General features: G+C 38.4%; 1 protein-coding gene across 1 annotated transcript; it reads left to right on the top strand.

Annotated features, from left to right (window-relative positions):
- The first annotated feature begins 1,250 nt into the window (after positions 1 to 1,250).
- Positions 1,251 to 21,774, top strand: slc25a23b (solute carrier family 25 member 23b). Its single transcript, XM_058406375.1, has 10 exons — positions 1,251 to 2,111; positions 9,342 to 9,465; positions 9,793 to 9,880; positions 10,024 to 10,135; positions 10,219 to 10,377; positions 10,764 to 10,910; positions 14,900 to 15,013; positions 17,803 to 17,970; positions 18,133 to 18,283; positions 18,362 to 21,774. The coding sequence occupies exons 1-10, from the start codon at positions 1,911 to 1,913 to the stop codon at positions 18,541 to 18,543; spliced, it is 1,446 nt and encodes a 481-aa protein (XP_058262358.1). The 5' UTR covers positions 1,251 to 1,910; the 3' UTR covers positions 18,544 to 21,774.
- Positions 21,775 to 22,978: the final 1,204 nt, after the last annotated feature.

Genomic DNA, 22,978 nt, shown 5'->3' with positions numbered 1-22,978 from the left:
CTGTAACATACTAGTTACTAGTTGAGTGGAGTGTCATATACTCCTTCTAATCACCGCCTCCTCTTCTAATCTTGTCCAGTGCCACAAGTGCTGATTCATTTGTTTCCAGTCAGCTGTACTTCATCACTACACAGTAGATCTTCGTCACATCTACTAATCTATGTGTAGTCTAATAATAACAACTAGTGCACTGGACTATTCTACTATTTTGTTTATTTATAAACCCTAAACAGCCTTTATGCTTAGTTGACACTCTCTGAAAAAAGAGTACCATGAAATGAAATGAAATGAAGGTATAAATGTACCTTTCCATGTGACTGATATGATACCCTCAAGTGTATCTTTTGCATGGGTACAGCTTTACTCTTTAATGTAACTATTTTACCTTTTTATAGATACACACAATCCAGTTTAACATATTCAATTCACTTATATTTGTATAGTTCTCTTAACAATAGACATTGTCACAAAGTAGCTTTACAGAAATGTTTCACTAATGACCAAGCTAGAGTTGACAATATGAGGAAGAAACCCTGAGAGGAACCAAACATAAAAGGGAACCCATCCACTTCTGGGAGAGTAATGGTTAAAGATTCTGAATCATTACTCTTTCACAACTGTATAGGGGAGTAACACTTTGTGTTACATTATTCAAAGATGATTACAAATTCCAGACTTTGTACTTCCCACTCAATGTTATGCATTTGTTGCTTCTTTTATCATGTACCAGTTTACTGACACCATCAGTGAGTACTGCACAGTTTCAGTGAAAACAAAATGTTCCATTTGTGCTGGCTGTCCCCTACTATTATGTCTAATCCATGTTCTTGGAGAAAACTAAATATTAAAAAAGACAGAGAATGGTACAGTCGTATTATTTTTTTCTGTGAGTGTAGGAGTCTGGATAAAGGGCCAAATAGTTACTTTTTGGTATTTGCAATCATAATGGTACTCAGTCATCATTAGTTAAAACAATTTAACCACAAATATAAAGTAGGAGACACAACTACAAATAAACGTTCATATATTTACCCTAAAATTCACAGGGTGCTTCATATTAGGATTAAAGGATAAGAACATATCCTTTATGGTCTTAGACATACTGTGACCAAAAAATTTTTGGCCTACGTTTGTCTCTAGGTTTTTAGCCAGGCTCGTGATTAAAGTAATAAAATCTCATTGTGCCTTCAGAAATAAGGAAATCTCATTTGAAAATAATTTTCTCCCGACTCTCATTCACGATTGCTCCGAGCTAGTGTAAAATTCACTGCGCGAGACAGAGAATGCAGATGCGAGGGAGATGAGACATAACGAGATTAAACAGATACAACAACTTCGATTTCGCTTAATGCTCTCAGCTGCATAATCAAAAGGAAAACAGTTGAACAGTCACCGATGGCTGAATAATCCGCTCTACAGACTCGTGTAAAAAATGATGCAGCATTCAGACACGGTTGTTATATAGGCTATGCGGTGAACTGCGCGTGGTTCTCACGATGCACTGCAACTCACGAGCTGCGTCGGCAGGAGAATATCCTTGGACAAATCATGGATTTACGCATCGCTGCAAAGAATCAGTGCAATTGATAAGGGGATTAATATTACAGAGAGACATGAAGTGTACACTGTAGTGACCACAGGATTAAAGGGCTTGTAATCGGAGCAGAGTTAAGGGAGCTGTGCTGCGGATTTGCTCAGTCGCTTTCTCTTGGACCCTGGAGTTATCGCACTTCCAAGGAATACAGGTGCATCAGGCGATTGTTGGTGAATTCATTTGGTCATCTGTGAGTAGGGGTGGGACAACGGCGACCCTGGCAGTTAAATAAACTGCGCCAGTAGGGATTAGTGCAATCAAAATTTCCTTGGTTCGTAATAAAAACCTATCACTTGGGGAAAACTCTCTGTTTCACATGGGAGAAGCGAGGGTTCGGCTGCCTTTAGGTTGGACCCGGGCTCTCTGTCAAGATGACAACGCTTCAGAAGCTGAGCGAAAGAAACGATGGGCTGAACTGTTCGACCAGCTCGATGTGAATAAAGACGGCAGGATAGATATTAACGAACTTCGGAACGGTCTCGCGGCTTGGGGGGTCATCCGCAGTGACGTGGACGAGGTGAGCCATGCCTAGACTTTAACGCAGGACGAAAGAACAAGGCAGGATTAAAGGCAGCAGTTAACCTGTTAGTTTCACATTTACTAGTGGTTTTTGACAGAATTGAGCTACATCACTAACTCGATTGGCTCGATGGTGGTGGTTGTGTGTATATGTGTGTATATGTGTGTCGGGTGGGGGGGGTGTTAATGCAGTGACGTCTAGTTCTGTTTATATGAATTAATTAATCCACTAAAATAGTTGCCTTCGTGATTTAAAAACTGGGTCGAGGGGTGGTCCAGCAGATGATTAAGGATGTGTAAGTGTACTCTAGACCTGAGACTGAAGCTATTTTGGACAGAAGGGTGAGAGGACATGTAACTTCTAAAGTTGCAACCCAAACACCCGGCTAGATTTCTGAATAATTCAGAGATCTGCTGTCTAATGTTTTAGTGATGTGAATCTGTTCAGGTTTCAGGTTATATCCTTTGCAGTTTCACCTATTTCTAAAACGACCACGGTGCCAACTTTTCTTGAAGATTTTCTCCAACTTCTCAAGATTTTGTCTGTTCATTTTCACATACCAGCCTCACACACATCATTAGGGGAGAACAGGGATGATTGTAAAAGTTTTGTGTTTAGTTTCTCACCAAACACGGGCCAACCACAAAATTATATAACCTCTTCCTGTAAACTGATGAAGTTTATCTTATTTTACAATTAGCCAGTTAGGTGTGTAAATAATCATGAAACACAAGAAGAGCATTGAAAGATAACATGGAAAATATGCAGTTTAGACATGCATACAGCTGGTGAATTCAAACTAGGTTACATTTCTCCAGACAAAAACATTGATGTTTTGTAATACTATTTCAAGCAGCACTGCTCGAGTTTTTGCACACACTTGCAATTCAGCTTTTCTGATAAGCTTTAAATAAGGAGAGCCTTAATGTGGATTTCACATGCTGTTCTTCCAAATGCGAGGCCCATTTTTAATTTTAAAGAGTGTGTGATTGGTTTGTCTCTTAGAATCACAGTTATGACATATGTCCTTGATAATGTCCAAATATTACAAATAACAAAGTTGTCACTTCATGACCATGACCCCATGTGAATAGCCTATAAAAAAGGTCTCCTCTACGTCATGCTCGTCTGCTTTCCCATGCTCGTTTTTGTTGATGAGGTGAGGAAGTGGATTTAATGATGCTGAGTATAGCGCTTTAATCCTGTTTCTTGCTAATAAGTCTAATCCTTTTATTGTTAAATCTGCACCATCAGCTGAGGGTGTGCTGATGTACCCTAGGTAATGATCTAGACAGACAATTGACTGTATAATTATTGTTTGATTTGGTTTGTAGAAGTGTGGGCTCTATAACTCTAAGTTAAGTCATAACTTATCATGGATTGTTAAGCTTCCCCAATTTCCCAAACTTCTCCAACTTTCCTGTCTTTTAGGTCAGGATGGCGAACTGTTTATTCTACCTAACCAAAATGGAACTGAATTATGGACATGATTAATAGTCAATTTGTTTGGGATCAGATCATCCTTGACAAGCACTTACAGGAGCATAACTACAGCACAATGCCTATAACAGTATGCAAAGTGCACTTAATACTGCTGGCTATTCATTACATTCCTCTGATGCTGCAGAGTGAAGTGAGCCACTGGTATGACTGCAGATCCCACTAAGCAGAAAAAGCTCCTTCACAATACTACTGTTGCAGGAGCAATGCTATTATGTGCAGAGCTAAGGGGAGCTTGGTAAACCTGCTTTGTGTACACTTATGTATGTTTAAGAGTCCATTTAAGCTGTGATCTGATAAAACAACATGCAGAAGCCCTAGTCTTAGGACCTGGGTCAGTGTAATGAAAGCTAGCTGCCTCATTAGTGATGACTGTTGAAGCCTTCATGCTATGTGCACAGTTTGAATGTAAGCAAATGTAAGCATGTTGACTAGCAAAGGTTAATGTTTGTTACACTATCTTAGGAACATCACAATTACAAAATACACAGTTGAATTTATATAATATAATTTCCATAAGTATCTGAGATATACAGTATGTAGATACTTTCTCCTTTTAAATAAGCATTAATACAACAGTGTGCTTTTCTGGGATGATTTTTGTCAATAATAATTGCTATATTAACTTTTAAGAGCACAATAGAGCTGTGACCTGATAAAAAGAACATGGATACTGGCTGCAATCGCAGATGCAGAAGCACCTGGCTTGAGATTAATGCCTTGTTTAGAAAGACTAGTTTAATACAGTGGTACAGTTGTTGCAAGCACATAAAGACATAAAGCTAACCTGAGCAGATGCAATGGGCACAATAATCAAAGAAACAGCACTTCAGGCTATGTGAGTCATAGAAACAGGGTGCTGCAAATCATTGGGGTTGATAAACACAGATGAGAAGACATGTTTGAGTGGTTCAAATGGCACTGGTGAAAACACTCTGCACCATCTGCTGTTGGTATCTGGAGAGGCCACTCTTGCTCGATGATTCTCTCCTTCTGTGTGAGACACAAGCTAAATACGTGAAGCGACAGATTGCATTTGAACATCCTTTTTCACCTTCAGATTTTCCCCAGTATCAGGGCCTGGAGTCATTCTTATTCTCGATGGTGAACTACATCTGAAATTTGAAGCAATATTTATGCGAACTATGTCAGAACTGTGAGTGATACTCATCTCCAGTAAGGACCAGCTTGAACACTTTGAGTGATTTTCATATTCAATAAATGTATGTGTATAAATGTATAAATGTACTACACAGCTCAAAGACACAGTGGGCTCAAACTAAATTTCAACATTCTGGAAGCTTTTAGCAGCTCAATTCAGTCAAGCTCGGTTTAGTTCTGCTCTCACACAGAGAAAATCAGAGGCATTCTCAAACACACAAGCAGGTTCAACTACGGCTGTTAACATTACAAATAATAATAATAATAACAATAACAATAATAATAACAGTGCAGATGTTCTCTATTTCTGCTTCTGTCTTGATAGTGGGAGGTCGGTACTGTTGTGACTGACAGAACAGTAACTCATTATACAATATAATTGCTGTATGGAAGAATTATCTGGCATGATGCTCCTTAGTACAGTGCAGGTTTATTTAGTGTGGCTTATAAGGGATGTGTGTTGCTGTCCATGACAGCTAGCAATTTTCTGAGGCAAAAACTGCCTCCAGCTAGGCGCCAATATCAAAGCTGGCCCTCCAATTCAGTTTGTTGTGTTTCTTTGCAGCCAATATCATTTCCCCAGCACATAACAGCATAGAAAAGTGCAATGGACAGATAGAACACCCACAGTTTTGCACACATCGAAGGGCCACAAGCTCCTCAGAAAGTAGAGATGATCTTTGTCCTTCTTGTACACAGCATCTATAATTTTTGTCCAATCCAGTCTGTCATCCAAATGCACACCCAGGTACTTATAAGTGCTTCCAACCTCCATATCTTGTCTGTCAATGGTGACAGCTGATAGGTGGGACCTGGACCTCTTGAAGACCATCACAATCTCTTTTGACTTACTGATGTTCAGTTGCAGTTAGTTTCTACATTTACACCAAGCAAAGTCTACACCAAGCCCCTGTACTCATTCTCCTGCCCAGCTCTGATACACCTACTATAGCCCTGTCAGCAGAGAGCTTCTGAACACACAAGTTGTACAGATTGAACAGGAAGGGAGCCAATACAATCCCTTTAGGAGCCCCAGTGCTGCACATAGCTATACCTGACACACACAACCATGGAATCTTACAAACTGTGGTCTGCCATTTATGTAGTCCATTATCCATGAGAGGATGGTTTGATCCACTGTTGAAAGCACTGGAGAAATTGAAGTCAATACACCACACAGTGTTGGATGATGTGTCCAGTTAGGTGTATACCTTGTTCAGCAGATATATAAATTTATCATCCAAACCAATGCCATCCTAGTAGGGAAACTGTAGTTGGTCTCACCAGTGGTAGAAACTGAACTAATATCAGTCTTTTCAGGGTCTTTATTGTGTGTGAAGTTAAAGCCGTAGGTTAAGTAATTTAAGGCCTTTTGTTTGCCCCTTTTTGGCCACCTGGATCTCACATGTTTTTTTATTGGACAGCAACCCTTTCCAGACTGCAGCTCAGATTTAAAATGCTCTGTAGAATTTCAGTCAGTTGCTCAGCATTGTTTCAATGCTATTAGGTTCTGCATCTTTGCTCAGTTTGAATTTTCCCAGCTCCTTCATGGTATTAAATGCTGTGTAGTGGGTAGGGGGGAGGTGTGTGTAGGTCTTTGTCCAAGGTGTGTGAAGTAATGGGTCCTAGGTGATTGGAGAGTGGAGGTCTGGATTGTAGGAGTAGGGGGAAGAGAACTGATTGAATGAGCTGCTGTTATCCAGAGATGAGAGACACTAAAGGCAAGGCAGATGTAGAGTTTTCTGTTATCTTCTGACCCATGGTTTATTATTGTGGAAGCAGTATACAGTTTTACAGGGCATGACAGTGTCTACACAGAAGTTCATATAGTCTGTCACTAGTCCTCACCATTTGGAAATAGAGCATATCCCAGTTTGACAACCTCAAAGCATGCCTCAGGAGACCACTTTTTCCACTGTCCTGTTTCCACTAGTTGCTGATGTTCCATGGGGTTATACAGGGGTATAACATGAGCCAGTTTATGATGCCTTTACATTTACCTTTATGGCATTTGGCAGACACTGTTATCCAGATCGAAGTGCTTTGAAGTCTCCACCAATGAATACATCAATATTGGTTTGCTAGGACACAGACTAAGCAAACCATCAGTCTAAAAATTGTTGGGAGGAAATATAGCATTTCTTATAACAAACAAAAAGAAAAAAAATAAGTAAGCACTAGTTTACGTAATTCAGGAAAAGGTAAGTCTTCAGCCGTCGCTTGAAGACAGTCAGAACCGAGAAGAATCAGAGAAGACTCTCGATAAATATCTACCTTGTACTCTGAGTAATGGAGTAACAGATCTGAGGAAAATTTGATGTAAGAGGGTGCTGGTCCATTTTTAAGTTTTTAGGCAAGCATCAGTGTTTTGAATCTGATGCATGCAGCTACTGGAAGGCAGTGGAGGGAGAGCAGCAGTGGGGTTGTGTAGATCATTTGCAGAGGTCAAATTGCATTCAAAGTTAGACATGCCAGCAGAGAGTTGCGGTAGTCCAGTCTCAAAATAACAAGAGGCTTAACAAGCACCTGAGCAGCCTGTTTGGATCAAAAAGTCCAAATCCATCTGATGTTGTAAAGAAAACAACATGAGCGTGTCAACTTAGCAACATGCAAGGAAAAGGACAGTTGATTGTCTATGGTTACCCCATGATTGCAAGCAGTGACCGTAGGGAATATCAGAGAGTTGTTGGGAAGGTAACACCTTGGATGACCAGCAGTTTGGTTTTGCTGGGATTGTGTTTCAGCTGATGAGCCATCATCCTTAATGATATGCCCACCAGACATGCTGAGATCTAAAGAGAAGCCATGGTATCTGAGGAAGGGAAGGAGAAGATAAGTTGAGTGTCATCAGCATAGCAGTGGTAAGCAAACCCATATGAGGATATAACTTCGCCAAGAGAGTGTGTATAGAGGGAGAAAACAAGAGGACCAAGTACTGAACCTTGTGGTACACCAGTGGAGAGTCTGCAAGGAGTAAATTTTGATCTCCTCCATGTTACCTGATATAATTTTAGAAAGAAAAGAGAGAAGTGATACTGGTCTGTAGTTGGAGTCTGTAGTACAATGGATGTGTGGTTAAAGTTTTGTTTGTGGTAGGTAGAACATAAACAATTTACACAATGGCGTTGAAGAACTCCCTCTACAAATAATATAGATGCATTACCACAATTAACAGTTCATATCCAGCTAACAGATGACTTTTTTGTTTATTTTATTGCAATAAGTCAGAGTGTGAAGAATACCTATTTGATGGCTAAGCACTTTTTCTGTACAATGCTGCACTTTGGCTTCTCCACTGAAAGGTTCTAGCAAATGTACAGCAGATTGGGATGGCCACCAGATTCACTAGATGACATCTGCAACAAGATGTTTTCTCTAATCCCAAGGTACCCTGCTTTCCTAGTGGCATTTCATGGATTCTCATAGTTGTGTGTCATACCTGGAAGTGATGTCTAAAGATGGGGAATGACCGCCACCATGGTTTTTGAAAGTTTTAATAAAGTATGAAAGGTACCATAGGATAAATGTGTACAGCCCTGTGAATACACCTGATTTTCATCCCCCTGCATCTTTTCAAAGCATCAGGCTTTGGTGGATAAAAGTCTGAACACTGCATGAATCCACTAAGGCCTGAGTACTCCCCCTGAGTACTATCTTGCACTCTGTATGTTGATTCCAGACTCTAGCTCTCACAGACCCACACATTGGCCCTGCTCAATGAAAGCATTCACAAACAAATTTTAAAAAGGATTTACAAGAGCTTCCACCAGAGCTTCTGCAAAACCACAACTCAGCTTGCCACAGTATGTTATCAGTATGGTGTACATCCATCAGGACACGTTGCAAACCCTTGAAACAACTTGAGTAAATGGCCTTCACTAGTTCCAAAGAAAATCACTAGGATGAGGTAGGATGGCAGTTCATTGCATGGCATCATTTGGAGACAATTTGTCTCTGATAGAAATGGTGGTGCCAGAATTGTGGCCATGCTCTTAGGTTGTGACTGTGTTAATCTTGTGCTGTAATGCAAGAGGAGGGATTAACATGAGTCCACAATGTGCTTGGGTTACTGCTGCCAGGCCTCAGTACATAGCTGCTTATCATGTTGTCTATAGTGTGCCACTTTTACAAACATTTCTTCTTTTATACATACAATTATGAAACAATCTTATATTAAATGTTACGACAGCTGTTGAAATGAAATGAATTTTGGATTTGATTCACATTCAACAGTTTGTTTCTTGAAATAAAGGATAAATTATAAATTATGGCATCAAATTAAATACATATTTTAATTAGGATACATATTAAATTGTACAAATTAATGGAGCTTGTAAACCAAAATAAATTAAATATGTAATATAAATATGCTGATATTTTCAAACAACTGATTTCACTGATTAACTATTCTACTATGAGCTCACCCTATACCTGTCCTTTACAAAACACCATTCCTGTATCACTTATGCATTTTAATCCAGCTTCTTCCTCCTTCACCCCAGCTTCTTTCTCCTTCCTCACCCTAACATTTCACCTTTCTTTGACCGATGTCTCTCATTCTTGCAGATAGTCCGTGTCAGTGATACCAATCATGATGGACAGCTAGACTTTGAGGAATTCACCCAGTATTTGTGCATGCATGAGAAAGAGCTCAGACTCATGTTCCACAGTTTGGACAACAACAATGATGGTTTGTATCCAAAAGAAAACCAACAATAAAAAAACACACTAGCCACTAATTACATTTACTTTAGGTGTCAGTAATCAAAGCTATTTTATACAGTATACTGATAATGATACTTTATCTGACCCTTTTGATATTAGAGTTAGAAGAGACTAATTTTCAAAAGCAGACTCAATGCTCCTGGAGGAAAAGTACTATATGATCAACAAATGACTGAATCTTGTATATTTTTGTTAATTTGCATTCACTAGAAGTTTATTCATTAATATGTTGTGCTATTCTTTATATATTATTTGATGTGTTACAACATTGATGTGCTTTACTGTTATTAAGGTCATATAGATGTAGGGGAAATCCAGCAGTCTTTGCAAAGTCTGGGTGTTAAAGTGTCGATTGAGCAGGCCTCCAGGATACTGCAAAGGTTTGTGATTGGGGAAAGGCCCACAAATCCTGTCTTTTTGGTAATTAATAATCTCTAAACCTGGATCTAAATCTTAGTGATTCATTTTTCATTATCACTGTCAAGTCGGATTTCTATCTTTATTTTGTTTGCTTGATTTTCAGCATGGACAGAGATGGTACAATGACCATCAACTGGAATGAATGGCGAGATCATTTCCTGTTTAATCCATTTCACAACATGGAGGAAATTGCCCATTTTTGGAAGCACTCTTTGGTTAGTTTTTTTCAGAAGTGCAAGCTCTTTTGTTGTTTTAAACCTTTTGGCAAAGAAAGATACTTTGATATATGTTGCTGTAGATGCTTGATATAGGAGAACACCTGACAGTGCCGGATGAATTTTCTGAACACGAGCGGAGGGCAGGGTTGGTCTGGAGGCAGCTTGTTGCAGGCGCGATTGCAGGAGCTGTATCCAGAACTGGAACTGCTCCACTAGACAGACTAAAAGTTTTTTTACAGGTAAAGGCAGGAAATTTGGTCACAGCTTATTTCTTTGTTGTTTGCTATTTGGTTGGTTGGTTATTTCTTCCTATTGATTTGCCAAGTTTACCAATAGTAAAATGTGTTGAACATGTTGAAATGTATTGCCCCATTATACTGACTCTAATCTTTGAAGTGATTATGTTCATACGAATAATGTTCATTGGATATTTTGCCAATAATAATAATAATTTATCAGACGATGAACAAGAACTATTCTATTATACAGACACAATGTTTTTGTAAAGTAAATATTATTTTGTTTAAATCCTTTCTCCTTTCCCCTAAACACTTTCTCCTTCTGTTTTGTGAAAGATTTTTGTTAATCATATTAACAATTTGTTGCTGTTTGTTTGTTGCTGCAGGTTCATGGGTCAGCAGGTGTCAGTTTGTGGTGTGGACTACAGCGAATGGTACAGGAGGGGGGTGTCATGTCCTTATGGAGGGGAAATGCCATAAATGTTGTCAAAATTGCTCCTGAGTCTGCAATCAAGTTTATGGCATATGAACAAGTAGGACACTTCACAGTTAATATGTTTTTTTTTTTAATTTTGTGTGTGCATATACAACTTTGCCTATTTTTCTTTTGCAAGCTTCCCTGGTTAGCTACACTATATTGCCAAAAGTATTCGCTCACCTGCCTTGACTCACATATGAACTTAAGTGACATCCCATTCCTAATCCATAGGGTTCAATAGGACGTCGGTCCACCCTTTGCAGCTATAACAGCTTCAACTCTTCTGGGAAGGCTGTCCACAAGGTTTAGGAGTGTGTTTATGGGAATTTTTGACCATTCTTCCAGAAGCGCATTTGTGAGGTCACACACGGATGTTGGACGAGAAGGCCTGGCTCTCAGTCTCCGCTCTAATTCATCCCAAAGGTGTTCTATCGGGTTGAGGTCAGGACTCTGTGCAGGCCAGTCAAGTTCATCCACACCAGACTCTGTCCTCCATGTCTTTATGGACCTTGCTTTGTGCACTGGTGCACAGTCATGTTGGAAGAGGAAGGGGCCAGCTCCAAACTGTTCCCACAAAGTTGGGAGCATGGAATTGTCCAAAATGTCTTGGTATGCTGAAGCATTCAGAGTTCCTTTCACTGGAACTAAGGGGCCAAGCCCAGCTCCTGAAAAACAACCCCACACCATAATCCCCCCTCCACCAAACTTTACACTTGGCACAATGCAGTCAGACAAGTACCGTTCTCCTGGCAACCGCCAAGCCCAGACTCGTCCATCAGATTGCCAGATGGAGAAGCGCGATTCGTCACTCCAGAGAACGCGTCTCCACTGCTCTAGAGTCCAGTGGCGGCGTGCTTTACACCACTGCATGCGACGCTTTGCATTGCACTTGGTGATGTATGGCTTGGATGCAGCTGCTCGGCCATGGAAACCCATTCCATGAAGCTCTCTGCACACTGTTCTTGAGCTAATCTGAAGGCCACATGAAGTTTGGAGGTCTGTAGCGATTGACTCTGCAGAAAGTTGGCGACCTCTTCGCACTATGCGCCTCAGCATCCGCTGACCCCGCTCCGTCAGTTTACGTGGCCTACCACTTCGTGGCTGAGTTGCTGTCGTTCCCAAACACTTCCACGTTCTTATAATACAGCTGACAGTTGACTGTGGAATATTTAGGAGCGAGGAAATTTCATGACTGGATTTGTTGCACAGGTGGCATCCTATCACAGTTCCACGCTGGAATTCACTGAGCTCCTGAGAGCGACCCATTCTTTCACAAATGTTTGTAAAAACAGTCTGCATGCCTAGGTGCTTGATTTTATACACCTGTGGCCATGGAAGTGATTGGAACACCTGATTCTGATTATTTGGATGGGTGAGCGAATACTTTTGGCAATATAGTGTATGTTACATTTTCCTCTGCAACTCCGAAAATGCCAAACAGAGTTGCCCAAGCAAACTAAAGCTAAAAATCACAACTAAAGTTTAGTTGAGTGATCAAGTTCTGGAAATGGGCAGATGCTCCTGCATCAGAGAGCTGCATATCTACCAGGCTGACAATCAAAGTCCAGATGTGCTATCTTGCTTCAATCCTATACCCTGTATATACCCTATATCCACAAACTTATATGCAGATGAACAAGAGGCATACTATCCCAGATAAGCAGCTCTTTGTGGTGTGTGTGTTCTGTATGCCAGTTATGTTAGCAGCAGTCTCATATCATACAATGTTTTAGAGCTGACAAAAGTTAAATGTGCATGTGGCAGAATTGGGAGTGCATAAAGTAGTCCAATCTGTTCTAAGATGCTTCTGAATATGCAGATTGTCTCCATTCCACATGTGAAACAGTTATCTCAAAGTAAGATCCTGAATTGGTAATGAGAAGTTTATGCCTTATTAACAAGTGGAAGATGAAACTGGCTGTCACTTCAGGCAGCAGTAGGCGAATTGCTTGGGTTACTGGTTATCATACAGTATCAGTGTTCGATACCAAACTTTAAAAATGTCACACTGTGGCCAAGCTCAGCATTCATACAATGTTGATGCTGCAGTATATTGAAAAATATATATATAAACCTGCCTGGGATTCTTGAAAAAAATGTGCCCAGACCAGCCCTGGGCAGGTCATTGACCATTGCCTGTTTGTACAGGCATACTTGTAGGCAAATCAAGAAGTGCCTTCTTTCTTTAAATACCATTTGACAAGCACCAAGTCCACTAAGAGAAGTGTCTTTTGTAAACATTTGTAAAGTGACAACATGGAGCTCATCATCTACAGAATGCTGAGTGATTCTTATGCTCAGTGAAGAACAGGATCAGCACATTCTCAATGCCTAAAGAACAGTATCAAGTGATCAATTGTCCTCACTAAAAAGTGGTATTAAAAATTTCTCAGCATGGTATTTATACCCTCATGATCACTTTGATACATAGGTTTTACTCATCCTGAAGGAAACTACCCAGGTGGTCTAAAATGTAAGGAAGCAAAATGAAAGGTTACCTATAGTGAGTTCACAAAGTACAGAAAATAAATTTAATCTATTTTAATTCAATTTATAATACAATAAATTGAGCAAAAAGTGAAAAAGTCAGCATACTTATGTATGTATGTTCTACAAATAAATGGACACCACCAGGGTGGACAAGAGGACAAACAAGAAATAGCAGACAGTTTTTATAGGCATCGAATGTGAGGTGTTATTAGCACTCAGCAGGGAAATGAGCAAACAGGCAAACAACCCAACTATTAAAGGAAACTGCCCTGGCAGATTCCACTCAATCACAGAATGACTGTTACATGTAACCTTAATTTAGTAATATGTTTCCCTTTCAGATGATAATTAATGATACAAGAACCCAACAAGCAAAATAATTGTCTATCAAACAGCTGCAAAAGAAGCTTTCTCTCAACTCTCTCCAGGGCTGAAAAACACACTAATGTGTTGCCATCCATCTTGCCTGGCCTCAATTTATATCTGACAAATCAAATGAAACCCCATTGTTGTTTGTTGTAAGCAACCAATTAATTGCTAAATGTGGTGTGTCTTTTTTGTTATAGGTGTCCTTAGCATCTAACTAGCTTCCTTAACATCTAACCACAACCTGCCTCTATTTTCCTATGCTCACACTCTGTGGAGTGTTTTTATTTTTTTTAATATAAATTTAAATGTAAAAAGGATTTGTTTCACTTTAGGAGCAGGGGTAAATGTATAGGGGGAGGCATGATATGGAAAAACATCTTATAAGTAATTTCCTCTGTCAAGAATCTTTTTCAAGCATGTACAGTATGTTTAGGTTCAGAAATGTAATTAATGTAACCTATGTAAAAACATTCATTTCATTTCATTTCATTTCATTTCATTGTCTGTACCGCTTATCCGATCTATCCTCGAGTCACGGGGAGCCTGTGCCTATCTCAGGTGTCCTCGGGCATCAAGGCAGGATACACCCTGGATGGAGTGACAACCCAGGGCACACACACACACTCATTCACTCAGGCAATCACACACTACGGGCAATTTAGAGACTCCAATCAGCCTAGAATCATGTCTTTGGACTGTGGGAGGAAACCGGAACACCCGGAGGAAACCCACCAAGCACAGGGAGAACATGCAAACTCCACACACACAGTGAGCGGGAGCAAGAGCGAGACTCGAACCCAGGACACTGGAGGCGAACGTGCTGACCACTACGCCACTGTGCTGTCTTATGTAAAAACATCATGTATAGTATTTGAGCCTTTGTTGGTAATTCTGGTACCAGGTAACTGATCTTATATTTGGTTTTACATCACATGACTGAAGCAGGTCAATATATAACCGCAATTGTGGCAAATGGTCAGTGGTATTATAGGTATTAGTTACCCTTTACTGTCACTCCTGTACAGTGATCCTCTTCAACATTTTTTTGGCTTCTTCTTTGTGTCATTACTTACAAGACCTGCTTTGCAAAAATAGTATACATTGATGTCTTGCAGTCTTATGAATTTACACATTGACAAAATTATAAATTTGTAAACAATTTGTGAACTCCTGTTATATCTTTAGATAAAGTGGCTGATTCGAGGTTCCAAGGAAGGGGGTACACTGAGGGTTCAGGAGAGGTTTGTTGCTGGCTCATTGGCTGGAGCCACTGCTCAAACTATCATCTACCCAATGGAGGTAAGCATGAGCATAGTTTTGGGGGTATGAAGTATGAATGGGCATTCTTCCCTGAAAAAAACCCCAGCTTTTTTATATCTGCAGTAACATCAGATAATTTCCCTCTGCTTGTCTTTCTGTTTACCCATTTGTCCGTCTGCCCTCCGTCCATATGTCTAACTGTCTAATCGGTCTAGATGTCAAAAGACTATGCATTAAAAATGTACACTTATGACATTAGTGGAAAAAAGGTGGCACTAAGTGAAAAGAATGGAAGCCTAGGGGGTGAGTCAACTAGCATTCAGGATGTTCACATTGGTTGTGTCGATTCTGTCAAAGCTTTACCTCATGTCAGAATGTTCAGACACCCGACAACAGAGCACTCTAAAACACTTTATGACCGTAAACTCATGATCCCTCCGGATCTGCTCCTCACAATTTACAAAAGGCTTGACTGAACAGATGTGTTTTCAGCCAAGATTTATACAATGAGACTTCACTCAAGACCATTCAGTGTTTTCTAGACCACTCATTATCATTTTTATTTTATTTTATTTTATTTTATTTTATTTTATTTTATTTTATTTTATTTTATTTTATTTTATTTTATTTTATTTTATGTTTTTGTTATCTTTAATTATGGTAGAGAGAGAAACACTGATCTAGCAGCAATAAGATATTTTCTGTCTCTCAGGAGGCTCTCCTTCCAACGCTACTGGACATACTACCGATAAAGTTGGACTCCACTGATGTTCTAATTTTCTAGTGTCTGTTGTAAGGTGCACATGTAATCATTCTAGCAGGTTGCTAGTTTTTTCTCTCTAAGTATTTTTATTTTAAATATAGCTACATTGTCTGTAGTGTAGTGAAACACTGACTCTAAGTAATCAGTTGCCTGATCATGTTCTGTGGAGTCTAATGGTGATCCAGTTCTGCTTGATACCCTGGAGACTAGTGATAAACCTCTCTGCAGTAACAGACATGAATGTATGTTTGACATGGTAACATGATAATGTACATATATTTTGTCTAAGACACATTTTAAATGTAACTGATCATGGTTGGACTGTATAAATGTAAATATATTTTGTAAACTGAATCCGATTGCTAGTATAAGGCAAAGTTCTCAGAGGGTCTTCTGGATAATCAAAATGAATTTTTTGATTGCTTAGTTTAAAGAAGCGACAAGGTTTAATATGAAATTTGTAATTTCACTGAGGAATTCAAAATGTGAGTGTCTATAAATAATAATTATCGTAATTGACTAAGTAGACTTTTTTTGTGGCTGCCTATGTTATTTTAGTATAAAGAACTTTACACCCATTGAATTTATGTCTAGGCTTTTGCATTACACCTACATTATCATCATAATGAACTGTGACAGGGAGGCTGATGTATATATGATGTGTCCAGGCAGACTAACTTGGTTTAATCTACGATTCTGATAAACAGACCATTCAATTAATTTTTTTCAATTTCATTAACAATAAGTGCTTTGGATGTGAGAGATCTAATGATTAACAGCTTAACTATCTTTAGATTGGTGGTGCTTGCAGTGCATTCACTATGATCTAATTTTATGCTAATCAGATTACTAAAACAACCTTTCTGGGTGTTTATACATATTTGTTTAGCTCAGGGAACAGATTCAGACTCAGTATTGTGGAACTTGGGTGATGACCTGCTTGTCTGCTCCCTGGGCCTAGGTCTGTTCTGAGACTATGTGCTATGCTGCAAGAAATGAGAGCAGCACCTTTACTGAGAGGGCAGAGCATCAACTTAGGGGCAGACACTCTCCCATCGTAACAGTCCAGCCTTGTCCTCAAAAATGCTCCAATAACATATAAAGCACAGACTTTTTTTAGAGCACCACCTGGACATCCAGCAGTTGGTAGTCCAGTTTATAGTCATAAATTGGACTATATTTTTAAGATATTTTTATACTTCTACATATGTTTAAGTTGATCATGGAAAAATACTGGATGGGCTGTGGATGTTATCCACAGCGCTCTTAAATAAGTGGATGTTATTTTCTTCATCATCACAATCTTTAATTTATATTGCAATTTTTGAGCTTTACACCTGAACAATTAGAATGGATGTACAGCCTAATGAGACAACAGTGGGTATAAGGTGGAAGAATTCACCATTATTACCTGGGTGGGATGGCAGTCCATCACATGGCACCATTCACACACATTATTACAAATCACGTTAAGTATATTTAACAGCATAAACAGGCAAAGAAAATTGAAACAGAATGCTATTAATCTGGATTTTTAAATCCATCATATATAGAGGTTTCATTCATTTTTCCTCTGGCGCACTTGAGTCAATATCTTCCAAAAACATCTTCCACTAACTGAGCTGTGAGTGATTTTTGCAATCAACATTAGGCCTTCTCAGCTGAGCAAAGTGCATCGGATAGGCTAAATGTCTTTAGGAGATTAGACCATTTAGAGATTTAAACCTCATAAGCAGGGCTTGTGACATATATTGTATCTGTGGACACCTCTTGGAAGCATCTGTATGGCAGCTTTGTAATCGAATTAGACATGGAAGTGGATACCAATATCATAAAATGTGGTATTTGTGACTTTAAATTAAGCAAATTGGACTAATTAAAAAAAAAAAAAAGAATTTTCTTTTGCTGCTTCCTTTGTCTGTAATCAAAACATGTCGCAGTAGTCGATTAATTTGCTGGATAATTTTCATCCAGTCTTCTCTTATTTACTCAGCATCAGTGTTAATACACATCCTCTACTTTCTATCTTTTTCATATACACACTGTTTGTACAATCCTCCCCTAGGTGTTGAAGACGCGTCTTACTCTACGGAAGACAGGGCAATACTCTGGGATGGTAGACTGCGCCAAGCAGATTCTGCATAAGGAAGGGGTGCGAGCCTTCTACAGGGGCTATGTACCAAACACAATTGGCATCATTCCTTATGCTGGCATTGATCTGGCTGTCTATGAGGTATGTTCATGTAAGTGCATATGCATGTAATTGATACATTCCATGAAAACCCTAGCTCATTATGTCATTTGTATTCAAGTCCCTGACTTTCCTCAATATTTCATGTTCTGCTTCAATTATTTCTGTTTCTCTCACTCTCACTCTCTTCCCCTTTCTCCACAGACTTTGAAAAATGCCTGGCTGCAGAGGTACTGTATGGGTTCAGCTGATCCTGGTGTTTTGGTTTTGCTTGGCTGTGGCACCGTGTCAAGCACCTGTGGCCAGCTAGCCAGTTACCCATTAGCCCTTATTCGTACTCGCATGCAGGCACAGGGTAGGTGAAGTCCTCAACCATTGAGTTTGTGGTTTCTTTACATTTCTCTAATGGTATCCTGTGCTTTTGTCTCTGCAGCTTCCACAGAGGGTGCTCCAAAACTATCCATGGTGGGCCAATTCAAACACATAGTGACCCAAGAGGGTGTCCCAGGTCTGTACCGTGGCATTGCCCCCAACTTCCTGAAAGTCATTCCTGCAGTTAGTATTTCTTATGTGGTCTATGAGCACATGAAGAAAGTCCTGGGAGTGAATTCATAGAAACTCCTACCACAGAACAATAAACAACAAAGAAATATTAAAAACTCTGGGCATGCCTTAGAAGACTCAAATGAAGAATAAACCAAGATAACTGCACCATAAGGAGAAGCAGACAGATGCATCAGTGTCAATACAGAGAAGTAATGCTCAAAACCTACATTATATACAATCATCTTCGGTATATGTATCTATAAGAGGTGGGAAGAATGGCACTTCATTTTAATGGGTCTATGATGTGTGTTACAAACATTCCTCATTCCATTTTTCTTGTAATTACTAATTGCTACAGCTGCACATTAAAAACCTGCTTATGCCTCAAAATGTTTTATTAATAGAAGTTTATTAAAGTAAGCTTGGTTTAACAGATAACACTTGAATGTTAAAATACGGTGTTTAAACTGATATCGCCTTGATCGACAAACTATTGCATGTTAGGGGTTGGAATTTTGATGGAAGGATTTCATTTTTTAATTTGCAGTGGTTGCTTTGTGTTTTTTGATGAATAATAAAAAGATTCTAGCACTGCAAAACTGTTTTAAACTTATGTTTTAAACTAACATTTTTACTTATTTTAAGCATTAAATGTTCTTATTCGTCTATTAAAAAATGCTTAAAGTTAGTCACAATTCCAGGTATGTTTTAATATATATTTTATTTATTCTAGATAAATTTATAGTCATAAATTGGACTATATTTTTAAGATATTTTTATTTGCTAAGATGTATTTTTATTTTGATTTTTGCAGTGAGGCTACACAGAATTTAATAGTTTTCATATATAACCTTGGTTTTCTGACTGAGTGTATAGGGCTGTCTGCGCTGTTTCTTTTGGAACTACTGGAGGGCATATGTTAAGGTTGTCACAAAGATTTGTAAGGTGTCCTTCACTGACTCTGACTCATTAATAGTGTAAAGACCATAATTTATAAAAGATTACAGTAGCTCAAATTGTCAGTATTGCTCCCTGTTGAGAATCAGATGGTGATTATTGAGGATAAGAATTACTCAAGTGCTGATCCTGAATTTTTATTGAGGAAGGAAATGAATGGGTGAAAATCAAACCACACAATACTCTAACAGGGGAATAGGCATACCTCTAGTTGGCTGTGGTAGCAGTGTTCAGTCTGTGAAGTCTGTCCATGAGTGATGCTCTTCTCAGTGTCACCAGGAGGTTGTTATAAGAGGTGTGAAATGACATTTAATGGATGAAACCTCTTCACTTGCCTGAAGTATACGTGCACACTGACTTTTACTTGTCATTGGAGCCCCTTTACAGCTTTCCTTAAGGCATACATATAGCCAGTCAGTGACCCACCAGCAGACAGTCATATCTGCACAGAATGCTTGAGAGCACTCACTGGACTGGGTGTCATCTGTAAGAGTATTCTGATATTAAACGCAGAAACATGATAGCCATTAACACATACAATTCAGCAATTCATCTGGCTGTAGAAATGGACAGAAAACTACTGCTTTAAGTGATGACCACCTTGCAGCTTCTGTTAGTTCAGCTAGCATGGACTAAGTCCTACTACTGAACCAATATTCTGGACCGACATTTTGCACCCTTGCTTTTAGGTCATGTTCTCACAGTGGTTCAACCATCAGACAGTTCCTGATGAATAATGCTGAAAATGACCTTTAAACACAATAAAGTTTCAGTTAATGCAAGGCTCTTGAAGATGATCTTGTACATAATTCAACTGAAACCTGATAGAACAGCTAGCTTGATAGGCTGCCATGATATTTGTCAAAGTAAAAATGTTATGAATTCAAACAATTATGAATACTAGAATTGCTGGCATGCAAAGTGCACACTCTTTTGCAGTTTAAAATGAACGCAAAAGCTCCTTTAGTTCCAGAGGACTACTCTGGTAGTATTTAACAAAAGAAAGTAGAAATATAAACTGTCCTGCTGAATACCCGCTTTTGGCCAATATATTTGTGTTTGTTCATACATTTTGTGGAAAATGCTTTTTTTTTCTTTTCTGATTTTAATTGTTTTTAACCAAAACTAACTGACCTTTCTGAAAATGATCACTTTTAAGAAGGTCAGTGTTCACTGTCTGATGTTCTCCTGCAGTTCTGAGAATCAGTGTTTACTTACAGTATAAATCTCTATTAATAAGAGATGAAAGACTTTTGTAAGGTTTCCCATACTGGGTAATTGCTGCAATGTCTGAAACTAATTCAAAATACTTAAAAATATATTCATTTTTGTGCACAGAATTATATACTCCCCTAAAATCTTCAGTAGGTCCAGTGGAAAATGTGACCATTTACAAGCATTTATTTATTATAACTGTCCTTTGTTCATTAATATAGGAACTATTAACACCTAATAATCTGTATTTTTTTAATGAGTGTGTTTTCATAAATTCATGTACATTACCGCAAAATATGAAGGACATGTATGAATATACTGAAAACGAATTTTCATGGAAATATTAACTCATCTTATCTGATAACTAACTTTTATGATCTTGGTTCTACTAGATCTACTCCATTTTCCCTTCCCTAATTTGAATGGCATTACTTTATATACATGTATTTTAAATACTTGCACAAGGTAAAATTTTACTTTTACTAAATTAGATAAAACTTGAAATAAAAAAAAACAGAAAAGTTTCTTTCCTGAATGTTTTGAACTGAGAATGCCTGTATGAGTAGAATAATTATTATAGCATTATATATAACAGTATTATTATTTGAATCCAATGCATGCTATCAGTATTAAATGTATTTCCATTGGCTTTCATCAATGCAGTCCCTTGCATTGTCTTTCATTTTCCATTATACTAAAATGTCTAGCATAAATGAAGGTTTTGCTATTATTATTATTATTATTATTAATAATAATAATAATAATAATAATAATAATAATATTTGGATCAGAGAATTCACTTTTATATCAGTGGTTAAGTTCATATTCCAGAACTGTCAATGTGCCACTGCTGGGCCTAAGGGCAATGCCCTTAACCCTCAAATGCTCAGGCGTATTTAAAAAATTACATAAATGTAAGTTGCTTTGGATAAGGGCATCTGCCAAATGCTATAAACGTCATTCTCTGCTAATTTTGGAGAGGCCCAGATGCTCTGTATGTTTTTAAATCTCTATTTATGAAACAGTGAAGAAAGAAGTGATATATAAATATATATTGAAATCATTTATTGGCATAATATAAGAAAGAAGAATCTGTATGAAGGAAGATGCTTATATTGCTGTAGACAATTCAACCAAAATGAAAATAAATTCAAAATGTGTCATTGTTCTGTTTCTTTACTGTATTTTTCTAAACGTCAAATGAGAATATGCAGGCCTATAACACAGTCCTCACACACAATGAAAGAATGTGAGAAATCCAAAGATTGGAAATGGAAAAAAAAGAGAGAAAGCCATATTAAACAACACAGACTGGTAAGATTCAAGAGTTTTATTGTCATATGTACTAGTACAATGAAATTCTTACTTTGTGAGAATGACAGGGTAGAAGGGGGGAACAAGCCAATACAAATAATTGTATTTACAAGGACAATACAAAACACATGAAAAAATATAGAATATACAGTAGTGTAATAGAAATATAAGTAATAGTAGCTTTAAAAAAAAAAAGTAGTGAAAGAGAAAGAAAATAGAGGACCTGTATTCTAATTGGAATTTTTTTCTTGTTCCTTGTTATTTCCCCATTCTTTGTAACCCAAACAAAGAGAAAAAACTCATCTTAGCCATGAAAATTTGGGTTAGTTTTGGGCTTTTTTTTTTTTAGTAAAATGGGCTAATTTTCATTCTCTTAGAAGCCCAAACCCAAACTTCAAGGGGCTTAATGGCTATTTTTTAAATCATTTTCTATCAAGAGTAATTGGAAAATGTCATTCACTACCCAGGAACAAAAATCATGTTACATAGTGTTATCTGTTATCTGAGTGTATGATGTTTCAGCAGTAAAAGTACAGAGTGCCACTGACACTGAACAGTTATGGTCAAAAAAATAAAATAGATTTTGGGACCTTGCTCCCATATCTCAGTGAATTGAGGTGCATTGTGACCTTGTGCTCCCATATCTCAGTGAATTGAGGTGCATTGTGACCTTGTGCTCTCATATCTCAGTGAATTGAGGTGCATTTGGACCTTGTGCTCCCATATCTCAGTGAATTGAGGTGCATTTGGACCTTGTGCTCCCATATCCCACTGAATTGAGGTGCATTTGGACCTTGTGCTCCAATGTCCCACTGAATTGAGGTGCATTTGGACCTTGTGCTCCTATATCCCACTGAATTGAGGTGCATTTGGACCTTGTGCTCCCATATCCCACTGAATTGAGGTGCATTTGGACCTTGTGCTCCAATGTCCCACTGAATTGAGGTGCATTTGGACCTTGTGCTCCTATATCCCACTGAATTGAGGTGCATTTGGACCTTGTGCTCCCATATCCCAC

The sequence above is a fragment of the Hemibagrus wyckioides genome, linkage group LG02 (genome assembly GCF_019097595.1).
Source record: "Hemibagrus wyckioides isolate EC202008001 linkage group LG02, SWU_Hwy_1.0, whole genome shotgun sequence".
NCBI classification, from domain to species: Eukaryota; Metazoa; Chordata; class Actinopteri; order Siluriformes; family Bagridae; genus Hemibagrus; species Hemibagrus wyckioides.
The sequence above is the reverse complement of the archived record's forward strand: the minus strand, read 5'-3'. Positions and strand labels throughout refer to the sequence as shown.

What these genes read in the sequence shown, in the direction of transcription:
- slc25a23b (XM_058406375.1), top strand. Translation starts at nt 1,911, where the DNA reads ATGGGAGAAGCGAGGGTTCGGCTGCCTTTAGGTTGGACCCGGGCTCTC. An exon ending in ATTTTTGGAAGCACTCTTTG is followed by an intron (nt 10,136 to 10,218) that starts GTTAGTTTTTTT and finishes ATGTTGCTGTAG; the next exon opens with ATGCTTGATATAGGAGAACA. An exon ending in TACTCGCATGCAGGCACAGG is followed by an intron (nt 18,284 to 18,361) that starts GTAGGTGAAGTC and finishes TTGTCTCTGCAG; the next exon opens with CTTCCACAGAGGGTGCTCCA.